General features: G+C 46.1%; 1 protein-coding gene across 1 annotated transcript in view; it reads right to left on the reverse strand.

Annotated features, from left to right (window-relative positions):
- klhl14 (kelch-like family member 14) overlaps positions 1–11296 on the reverse strand; it is a 12668-nt gene extending 1372 nt beyond the window's left edge. The window contains exons 1-8 of the mRNA XM_086129169.1: positions 9995–11296; positions 8666–8787; positions 4960–5049; positions 4616–4694; positions 3306–3496; positions 1863–2021; positions 887–1044; positions 1–366 (exon numbers count right to left, since the gene is read on the reverse strand). The exon at positions 1–366 is cut by the window's left edge and continues 1372 nt beyond it. Coding sequence (XP_085985295.1) covers positions 226–366; positions 887–1044; positions 1863–2021; positions 3306–3496; positions 4616–4694; positions 4960–5049; positions 8666–8787; positions 9995–10911 — 1857 coding nt within the window. The 5' untranslated portion in view covers positions 10912–11296 and the 3' untranslated portion in view covers positions 1–225. The remainder of the gene's footprint in view (positions 367–886; positions 1045–1862; positions 2022–3305; positions 3497–4615; positions 4695–4959; positions 5050–8665; positions 8788–9994) is intronic.
- Between the last annotated feature and the right edge of the window lie 570 nt (positions 11297–11866).

Consider the following 11866-nt stretch of genomic DNA (forward strand, 5'->3'; position numbering starts at 1 on the left):
TTGAAATACATGACTTACACACCGCTTTCCTTTCCTCTCTTGTTACCTTCACAGGGGAATAACCAAAGTGCTCTGGTCAAACTTGTAAAAAAAAAAAAAAAAGATTTATACACCCGTTACTCGACTGAGCAGAAGGGGGAGGTTGGCGGTAAAATGGCTGCCTGCTTACTGGCACCGCTCCCCCCAATCATCACTCTGGTTGCCGTCCCTGGGCTGCATTAGTTGTCATTTATTGAAGGGGAGGCATGCAGGCAGGATGACGGTGGAACAAGCCGGGCCCGCCAAAGGTTCGGCCACCTCGCCTTCCAACTCTGTCCATGTGGCCTTCTCCGGGCTGTAGCAGATGGTTGAAGACTTATACGCCCCCTAGGGGAAAGATCACGATAGGGAGAGGGGGGGGGGGGGGGTCTCAGTAGAATATCACTAGAATAAAGTCCGACTTATCCAAGTGGAGTTGTGTATTTGTGCAAAAGATTATTTAAAAAAAGTTTATATATATATATATATATACACACACACACACACACATTGCTCACAAAAAAGGGAACCCTTAGGCAGCACAATGTAACTCCAAGTGTTGCCTTTATTTTTTCTTAGCAGTTTGCATACCCAGACATATACTTATCAGCGGGCAAGACCTTACCCACAATTGTTAAAGGATTTAATCTACATATCTTGTGTTTTTACGCTTATTCCAAAAGAAGAAGCAGCGTCAATACAGACAATTTAATAAGGAAACAAAGTCAGACATTTTCTACCATTCTCGAAATCTTTGACCCATGTTGAGATTTAGACTCTCCAAATGGGGAACACAAAAGACAAAAAAAAAAAAAAAGGTCTTTTCCAATTATCCTGTAATTATTAGACCTGATCTACTGTACCGTACCATGCTCCAGCTGTAGCCTCCCACGAGGAAGATGCTGTCGTCCAGGACTGCACAGCCCGGCCCGCTGCGTCCCTCCAGGATGGGTGTCTGCAGGATGTTCCATTGGTCGCCTTTGGGGTCGTAACACTCCACTAACATGACGTCTAAATGAGAAAAACCTGTGAGCGGGGACAGAAAAAGAATGGTTTCAGCTATTTATTAAATGTGGTGCGTAGGACTTTGCATGTTACGAAATACAACAGCAAAACTTTCAAATACTGTTCAAAATCATGTAAAACTTGAAAACGATGAGTGGAATTACACCTGACACCTGAGTGTGCACTGATTGTGTGTGTGTGTGCATCTGGAAATGGCACCTGGCAGAGCGTTGCAAAAAGGGTCATGGGCACTGATCTTATGTTTGATATTCTCCAAAAATCAATAAGGCTCCTGCTTTGACATTGAGAAAGAATCTCTGAATGGAAACTTGAAGAAGGTGAGTGAAGATCTGGTCTGCTTCACATATCCGGCGTTAGTTACGGTGCTTGTTTCCAGTCTGACTTGTATAAAATGACTTTTGGTTTGGTTGGTTTGTTTATTGAACATAAAACATATACAGTAATAATTTGACAGAAAATAAGGTAAATAAAATAGTAAAAAGAAAGAAATCAGTCTTCATTCAACACAGTTATTATGTTCAAGGGAGTAGGAAGAAGTAAAAAACTTATCTAGTCCTACCCTGACACTCGCTTTTGACATGTGAAGGTAGGGTTAAAAAAAAAAAAAGCAAATCAATGAGACTAACGCTGACAATCTACAGAAATGGAGGAGAAACATTCAACAAAGTGCCTCACAATGTTGTCACAAAAACAGCAACATGCAAAACAATAACATTGTGCTGCAGAGCTAAAGAAAAGAGAAAGGAGGTGGAGCTACAACCCTCCCCCCCCCCAAAACAAAACAATCAATCTCTTGATGGTTTTGCCGCCACACTTACCTTTCAAGTGATTCCCCCCGATGGCGTAGAGGCGATCGTTCATTCCGGCCAACGTGTGAATGGCGCGCTTTGTGTTCATGTCCTGTTTGCGAGCCCACACGTCCATTAGCGGGTCGTAGCAGTACAGCCACGACACGTACTCGCCGTTGTGGACCCCGCCTGGAAAGCCAAACATACTGATGAATGAGCGGTGGTACAAATGTTTGGACACTGTACTTTACTTGAGTTATTTGGGGGGGGTTTGTGACGACCTTTCTGATTTTCAAATGTAGGGCGCATTTGAAAATCGATCTGTACTTTCTTCTCTCAAGTTGGTCAAAAGAGTGTTGCCGTTTTTTGTTCAACCTCTTCGGATGACAAAAGTGTCTGAGAACATGAAGGACTGATGAATTGAAATCTTGGAGACTTATAAGGCAGAAAAAAAAATCAAGTGGTCTGGTTGTGAGCGAATGATGGTGTGCCGGTTGCTGGCTGTTAACTTGCTAACGGCCGGTCTGCATGTGGACCGCCTCTGATTTATAAACCATTATCTCACCAAGGAAGTGGGCGGTGACCTGACTTCCTGATCCCATGAGATACCGAGGTACGAGCCAGGTGCGGAAATTTTTACCTGACCCTGGTGTTTGTTAAATACTGGATGAATCATTGCCTATTAACTTTACAAGAACTGGAGAGAAGGAATTCCATTGTGGATTCTTTTTCCCTGATAAGGCTACAGGGCAGCCCTATAATTCACCCTTCAGCCCCCCCCCCACCCCCCACCCGCGCACACACACACTTGATCAAATTGATCCAAAGTCACTTATGCTGAATTTTCCATTGTTTTACGTGTCATCTTTACAGTGACCTTCAACTGAGAGTGACAAATAATCACCCAGAAGATTATTACCACATTTTCCACACTAAAAGGTGCACTGGATTATGAGGCGCACATTCAATGAATGGCCTATTTTGTATTTTTTTTTCATATATTGGACGCACCACATTATAAGACGCAATCTACAATGCATCCACTAGATGGAACTACGCTCAAGGAAACGCCAACGGAGCGATCAGATGTCAGTAAAACTTATTTAATAAAGCAGCGACAAAGTTCCCTTAACCAACAGCAAGTGATAACATTGACTCATTAGCATTGAACTCTCTTGCTGCTGCTCTATTTCCGTGTTCAACTGCGAAACCGATCGCCTTAAGTTTGAACTCTACGTTCTAAGCACGTCTCTAGCAAGGAGCCATTTTGGGGGTCGACGTATTACCGTAATGACCATACACAAGATGCAGCGGATTTTAAGGCGCGCTGTGAGCTTTTAGGAAAATGGAAGGCTTTTAGGTGCGCCTTTTAGTCCGGAAAATACGGTAAGTAGAGCGTGGGAGTATTTTTGCCGCAAATACAAAACGACTGACTTTTTGACAACATTAATGCTAACTGTTGTGTTCTCTCACCTGATATGTAGATCTTGCCGTTGTGCACCGCGCCGGCGTGGGCGGCCAGAGGCTGCGGCAGAGACGACACGTACTTCCACTCATTGGTGTCTAGGTTGTACGACTCCACGCTGGAGAGGTAGCCCGTCTCGTTGCGGCCGCCGATCACGTACAAGTGCTTGTCCAGGCGGCAGGCGAAGAAGCTGGCTCTCCTGAGGACCAAGCGGCACCCGTGAGATGTCAAGGAGCGGAGAAGCGTAAGCACTCAAGCACCATCGCTACTGCATTTAGGAGGCCCGGTTAATTCTTCCATATAAACACGCGAGTTGAATTTAACCTTTTCATGCACCCTGCAACCTGATATCATGATAAGATGTCCCTGAAAGGGTTAATACCCTCTGTTAATTTCTTCTCATTATTTGAATGGCAACTGTTGAAATCATTTTATGTTTGTCACACAGATTTTGAGATTGACAAAACTACCCACTAATGGCCAATAACATCAAATGAATAGTCCCGTAACAGGACAAATTATTCCGATTTTAACACAGTGTCATGGTTCAAATAGCCACGGTCAGGGTTTCAAACCAGGGTTAGGGCTTCTCTTTTTGGTTTCAAGTGTTTCAAACATGGCTTCGTATTTTTAATCAGCGTCCCAAGTCTCGGTTAGGATTTTACCTTGGGGCTACTTCTTCTTTTTCTTCCATCTTGTCACATTAGGGCAGGGGTGTCAAACTCATTTTTGTCGCGGGCCACATTTTAGTTACCATCTCCCTTGGAGGGCCGTTACGACTGAAACCATATAATAGCGATTTATTCAACTATTTTTTAAGTTTCTGTAATGAGGGGTTTGATCACAAGAAAATGCTTTCAATTTGTCTCTCACTTATTTAATATGAGAATTTAAAATTTTGGTAGAGATTTTAGCAAGCATCATGGAAGTGGGCATATTTGATTTTTCTTTCGCGGGCCACATAAAATGATATGGCGGGCCAGATCTGGCCCCCGGGCCTTGGGTTTGACACCGGTGCATTAGAGGCTGCTGAGGTTTCAAGTTAGGGTTATGATTTCAAATTTTTGTGGATTGGGGCTTCAAACGAGTGCCAGAGTTTGAAATCGGCATGTCATATTAAGGTTTCAAGATGGACTTTGGGTTTCAAATTCAGGTTTCAAGCCATCGGGCTACTTTCAAATCCATTCATTTACTAGCATTTAATTTCAAGCCTACGGACAGCCTGATGCTGGTGCTCAAATGAATGGATTCCATTAAAAAGCAATCATGTTGCAATGCAATAAAACCTTTCTACAAAGTGTCCAGGAAGTGGCCTCACCTCTCCTGCATAGGAGGAAGTTGTATCCAACTGTTGAATCGGGGGTCATAGCGACTTACAAAATTGGTGCTGTGCTTTCCTACAGAAAAGGAGAAAATAGAATGTTTACAATTTGGATTTTACAGTCTTCTCGACAATGAAACAACTTGACGCGTTCAAAATTTTCCACCGCTACTTCTCGGTGCCAAATCATGACAAGTGTGACTGGTGGGTGTTGTTTTGTCCACTGTTGTGTTGTTTGTGCAACAGTGCAAGGTTCAGAGATAATGCTCTCTTAGTTTAGCTAAAAAATAAACAAACAAAACAAAAATAAATGATTGGAGAGTGAGGTGCATCGTCGTTACCGTTGGGGTTCCACTGGTCCTCCCCGCCGAGCAGCAGCAGGAAGTTCTCCACCTCCACAACGCAGTGATGGGCACTGTTGTAAGGCATTACTGCGCGACACACAAAGCCAAGAGAATTAAGCATCGAACCACAGCCGCGGCCGGGAGCTGACTTCGGATCTATAATTCTTGTCTAAAGCGGAGTACAATGAAAGCCCATTTATTTTCCCAACAGGCAAAAATCTGCAATATATTGATAGACCATATAGAAAAAGAACGTTAAAACACACTTTTTAAACACAATACGCGTATTTGAAGTCGCACAAAAATTGCAAGCATAAAATGTTTGTAGTACATATTATAATGTATGTGTGTTAAATGTGGGCCATAAAGGGGGTCCAATTTGAAAGAATGTTCTGTTTTTTGTTGTTGTTTGTTTTTAATAAAAAGGTGGACAGATTAATTGATTATTAAAATAATTGTTAGTTGCAGCCCGAGACATCAGCAAGTCTGCGCGTGCATAGCGGGTGTGTGAGCTGTGGTTGACAACAGTTCAGGAGGGGCTCTCCTCATCGTGTTTGACAAACAGTTAAAACGTGACCTCTTAAATCTTCATTTTGGATGATTTCATGCTTCCAACATTGCGGAAATAATTCGCGGAAGACCATATTCGTTCCACCGGCTGTAACCCGAACCTTGTGATGGGACAGCAACTCATAAGGACACACTTCTAGATCTTTCCAGAAGTAGTAGAAGTTGGTGACGATCCTTGTTAACTTTAAAAAAATAAAATAAAATAATATTAATCACTTTTGATGGGGCACACCTGATTTTGCGCTTGCCCCCTGTCTTCCATCTTCTTTTGTTGCAGTGACCCCCATTGAGATGTGGAGAAATGGTCTCGGGTGACAGTCATAATGAACACGATCGTGTTCACTCAATAAATCTCGGGTGAGGTGGCGGCTTGGTGGGGTAGGGTGGGAGTGGGGGCTGAGTGGGGGGGGGGGGCTCTGGTGGAGCACAAATCAGTGGAATGTTAAGGCCCACCTGTCTGTCTCCATCAGTCATTTCCAGTGCCGCCTCCACGGCGCCTGATGGATCACAGTTGCTGCAGAATTAGACAGCCTTGAATCTCATTTCTTTCCAATTGGCCCTCTCGCCGCAATCTCACTCGGCCCTGCCTGACATGTGCCGCTCCGGAGGAAGAAGAGAGAGAGAGAGAGGGGCGCTTTATACCTCATACACTAAACGCAGCTTTATCTCAAAAGGAGGGGATTCGCTTGCCTGCCTCCGGTGCACCTCAAAGACAAGTGCCATATGACTGACAAACTCCCTTACATGCTATTTACATTATCGTTCAGTCAGCAAGTATAAAGGCCACGCATGGGCGGATTTTTATTTGATGTCTAGTGACTTGAAATCATCTTGTACCCGTGGAAGGGGACCGGGGGGTGGCGGAGGCACGGCGGAGAGTACAGTCGGAGGAAGCGGGACGTCTGTCCCGCCTCTACAGGTGCCTGGGATGCAGGCGGCCGGCGGGATAAGTGGCGGGCGAGGCGTCATTCCTGACTGAGATGCTGGAAAGCATAAAACATGCCATTGGCTTTTAGTTCCTCCCCGTGTTGGACCTTATTGTAAAATTGAAAGCGGATGAAGTTAATCTACCCCTCCTGCAGGGTCGCCCTCCGTGGCTGCTGTCGACACTGAGCTCAGGGACTCACACTAGAGGGAGTCAGAAACCTCCGCACGCAGGCAGGCCACACTCCACTGACGCCAGCTCTGGCTCTTTTGTGTCCCCCCCCCCCCCCCATCATTCCCGCACTAGGGTGGAGTCCCTTTTATCTTTAATGATGCAAAGTAGGTGATGACGGTCCTTTGTTCACGCTTCCGTTGGTACGCTAGATGGCAAACTTCACACTGGGATCAACGGCGAGCGACTCGGTGTGGCACACAACACGAGGGAAGAGAATCAAGAATCTTCCAAATTATCTTGATGAATGTCTTAATCAAAGGCTGTCCCTCTCAGGTTTCGCCTCATTGGAAAGTTATGATTGAATGTTCATAATCTCCTTCTCTTTCACGTCCATTGTGTGCGCAGGCCACATCAGACGCTCGCTGATGTGTTCAGGGGATGATTGTGCAGTTTTGTCCTTCCGCAAGGCCACGGACCATTTGAGTGTTAACTTTTTTAGTTGTGACTGATGGAAATCCCCAGTGACCTTTCTGCGAGCTGCCGCTCCTACCCCATGAGGGCTAAGGGTAATGAGCAAATGACTGTGCAGACTGAGCATGTGCATGTTGAGTTGCAAACAGATGAATTTGGACAAATGTGGAAAAAAAAACCCCACCAAACAATAAGTGCGATAACTATGACTTTTAAAAGACTACAACAGGAATAATGAAAAAAAAACAAAAACAAATGGTGTGGTGTGTATCTCTGAAAAGAGCCGAAAGGACGGGGGGAATACAATCCGCTAACGCTGAGAAATGAGCAACAACAAATAAATCTCAATAGGAGAGAATAGAAAAATATTCCCATTATCTCGAGTTTGACCTTTGCAATATGAGAGCAAATAGAGAGGGGTGAGTCTGGGAAAGGTCGAGGATGCTTGATAGGGAGGGAATGTGGTTCAATTTCCCCACATGAAATACAAGGTCTTGGGAGTAGCTTGAAAAACAACAGAATGCAAGAACTGATACTCGTAATGCAGGCAACATTTTCGTCAAAGCTCTGTTCCTGCAGTGGCGACACAACTTGAAGTCGGAAGGCGCTGTAGTCTGTGACGAAGTCATCATGACAGGAAAATATTTTATGTTTTGCTGTTGTGAAAATTGGCTCGCCTGGATTTCCCTTTGATTGAACCCCCAATTTGAAAATATACTGTAAGCAAAAACAAAATAATGTTGCCATAAAAGTCAATCATTTATATTTGATAGTTTTTCTCAACTTAAATTACCCCAACATATGAATTGTGCGTTGTTCTTTTTTGTTTTTGTTTTACCGCGTACTACTCGTAAGAGTTGCATTGCAGCATGGCTGTAACTTGACATCATGTTGGCCTTCTTTTGACAGCGCGCGAGTGACTCAACAGTGCCTCTGCTGGTTACAGACGAGTAATGCACTCCTTTTTCACCTCATCCGCTTCAATCGACACAGTTGAGTACGCTCCATTATTCTGTTGTGCTCATTCTGAGGCAAACTTCATTTCAAGATCGTATTATTATCGATTGCCTAAAAAAAAAAAATAGCAAGAGACCAGTATTCGTTTTCGAGTTAGGAGTCTAAGACCTCAGATGGTGTTTCAAGTGCGTTTGGGTAAATAATTAGAGCAATTCAGCCGGTATTGATCAGCGCCGGTGAATAATCAGGATGAATTTGAAAGCCACTTGGCAAAGATATCACTCAAAGCCCGCGTTCAATCTCTGCCACAGCAGATCATTAGATTCAAGTGAATCTCATCATGCATCTCAGCAGCATATTTCAGCAAAAACAAGGCGAACCAGGCTTGACGCTCCGCAGTGGCGTGAAGTCACGCTCTGATTAGAAACTTATATTAAAAAGTGATAGTGATATATTATTACCTGAAGGATTTAGGGAACTCCTTCGCTCAAATTAACCCACGTTAAAGTCATCCACGGGAACGACCGTAAAACTCCCCGAACAGGAGAAAGATGGTGGGGGGGAAAAAAAAAACCCCTCACATAAAATCCTCTGCTTTAAACTCACTTGTGAGGATCTTCCATGTTTTTTTTTCATCGTCATAGTATTGGACCAAATTGCTGGGGAGGCGATCGGGTCCGGGGGGCAAACCACCCACCAGTAACAGCATTCTCTTATTGGAACGGATTCTGTAATGACAACAGGAAACAAGTGCAGCAAATAAATAAAAGCAACGCAGGGCTCCCAGTGAGCTACATGAGGGGCTCTTCCGACAATGAACAAAAAGGAAACGGACACTTGTCACGGGGCTGTGTTATTGAATGGTTATTACACTACGGAAATGCATCGTTCTAATTAGCTGTGAATTGAGGATGGTCCTGCAGGGTGTCGCGCCGGAGGCGCAAAGGCAATTGAACCGCATAACCCTGATTATACAATACCTCCATCTCATTGGCTGGAATGATGCGTGTGACGTTGCCCCGGACGTTTACGCGTGATGTATAACCTCGCGGCGCCACGCTTAACTCTACATTCAAGAGAATTGTCTGGCTCCTAATTGGCTCCAATGCAATTCTAGTAATCAATCGCAATGTGCAGTCATTCTATATGACATTACACTCACTCACATTCACCTTCTTTCCTTTTTTATGCATGGCTACATCGTCTGCGTTTCTCGCGCTCGCTCTTTGCTACTGGTCCACTTGGATGTGTCGGAGGGGTTATTCGTATGTAAATGAGCCCCTGGACGTAGATAATGGTGATTGATTGAGAGGAGAGATACGGCAACACGTGAAACCAATAATGACCATTTCCGTGTTCAGTTAGTGTGAAAATAGATATGCCGCACATATTTCTGCTCTCAAACGCCTGTTCTTTGGATTATAACATCACTTCCACTGAATAAACTTGCGGACAAAAGGTGCCGACTGTCAGTTCCTTTGCCAGAATGCAACAACTTAATTCGGACCCTCAAATAATTTCTAGGTACTCATCAAAATGTATTTCGTGCCAAGAAATCCAACTTCAACAAAATCAGGTAACGTTCATGATAACATAACGGTGGGCAACCTGCGGCTCATGGGCCATGCATGGCCTATGGTGGGTTAAGTCGGCCTGCCACTTGAGTCTAAAAACAACCGTAGAGCTACTGTAATAACAAAAAAAAAAAAAAAAAAGAAGAAGAAGAGCCCCGGAACATGCCCCAGATATAAAACAAAGATTTGAGCAATCACAAATAAGCGGATGAGTGCATCAACTGAATTGGCTCCTGGTGCCATAACATAACTTGGCAACACCAAAACCGACTCCTTCCACGCTGGAGACGACAGATGCTCAGATCACAACTTGCTGACTTTTTGGGAAGACAAAAGCGGTACCTGATGATTCGAATCTTACCTGCTGGCTGTGGTCTGCTTGCAGTGCTGCCTAAAGGGCATCAGGTGGTAGTTCATAGCATCCAGCAGCAGCTTCTGGCACACGGGGTCATTCCTCATGAAGTCGACCGACTGCACCCTCTCCACCAGCTCCGGGGCCGGGATGAGAGCGAAGCGCAGCCTCTTCATGAGGTCCGGCGCGTAGCGCATGCGGGTCTCGCGGTCGTGCTCCAGCCACAGCACCGACATCTGGAAGAGCGCCAGCTCCGACTCCACCGGCGGCGGCAGAGCGTCCAGCATGGCGCACATTTCCTCAAAGTTAAGCAGCAGCACGTCCTCCACCAGGTACTTGTTGGCCAGCTTCTTGGTCTCGTCCAGTCCGTGGAGGGCGGCGATCTTGCAAATCTGCTTGTAGTTCTGCACCGAGATCTGGTCGTTGAGAAACTGCACGCTGAGCTTGGTTATCTGGGGGACGTTGAGTATCTTGCTGACCGACAGCACCTCTTCTACCGTGTCCAGGGAAAGAGTCACGTTGGCTGTGTACAGGTACTCCAGCACAAGTCTCAGTCCGATAGAGGAGCAACCCTGCAGAACCAGGTTATTGATGGGCCTGGCACCGGGGGTCACCAGCTTGTCGTCGGGCGAGGACGAAGGGGTGCCGCTGCTGCCCCGGTCCCCCTTGCCGCCCTCGTTGTTGCCGACGGCACCGTGGGAGGAGAAGAGCGACCTGAAATACTGGGAGCAGGACGCCAGCACCGCTTTGTGGCAGTGGAAGTGCTGCCCTTGGGCGGTTAGAGTCACATCGCAGAAGAGCTGCTTCCTCCACAGCAGGTTGAGCCCGTGCAGCAGCGTGTCACTGTGCGTCGGGTCAAAGGTGGACGTTCTGTCACCCGATCTGGACATGGCTTCCTGATTTCGGACGCCACCTGGGCAATACATAAACCACGCAAGCCATTTACCTCAGAGCAGCACAACACAAGTCAACTCGGTCGAGTCAAGAGAAGAAAAAAAAAAAAAAACGATCTCTCGGATTGGCGCTTGATCCCGGGGTGCCATCGAATTTACATCCCACGTGGATAGTCTTCAACTTCTTGAAGCAAGAAACAGAGGCACACGTTTCCTCCCCGCCGCGCAAGAGAACACCAATTGGCGTATCGGTTAAACCGAGGCTGTAGTTTAGGGGGGCGCAGGAGACCCAAACGAAGGGCCGTGATGCTGCGGAGCTTTAGCCCGCGACGAGGCTCCACTCAGCGGTGAGATCCTCGCAAGGGAGAGCACGCAGCGCGGATGCCCTCTCGTCCTGCCCTCCGACAGCCGCGCATCCCCCGCTAACAAGACACCAACCGGCGCGCGCCTTCCTAACGTAGCCCGACCCCCCCCCCCCCCCCACCCACCCTCCTTCTCCCCAAAAAATAAAACAGTCAATCTTCCCGTCTACGACAGAGAGAAAATGGCTCCAAGTTCACTGCGACGTGCGCGTCTTTTGTTTGCGTCCGCGCCGCGACAAAAACGCCATTTGTGCGTGCGTAAACTTACGCGCGCCCGTGATAACTAAATGATGAGAGCAGCCACAACTTACCTGACACACGCTCACCACGCACACCCTCCAGGAAAAAAAAAAAAAAAAAGAAAAGTAAGAAATCTTCGGTGGGATCCCCAGAAAGCTCACTCAAGAGTCCCTTTCTTTTGTTCTCGTTTTGTAAAGAAAAGCGACAACAACCCCCGAAAAGTCCCAATTTGGCGTTATTTGTTGATCATTTGTTTCCTCGGAATTAACCAGAAGTGTGCGAGTGTGTGAGAAGGGAGCCGTGCTTTCTGCAAGAGGAGAAGAAGAAGAAGAAATATACGTGTGACAAATTATGCTACCAAGAAACAACACATCATTATCCTTGGG

This window comes from Hippocampus guttulatus, chromosome 14 (genome assembly GCF_054856545.1).
Source record: "Hippocampus guttulatus isolate MCC_2025c chromosome 14, RoL_Hgut_1.0, whole genome shotgun sequence".
Classification (NCBI taxonomy): domain Eukaryota; kingdom Metazoa; phylum Chordata; class Actinopteri; order Syngnathiformes; family Syngnathidae; genus Hippocampus; species Hippocampus guttulatus.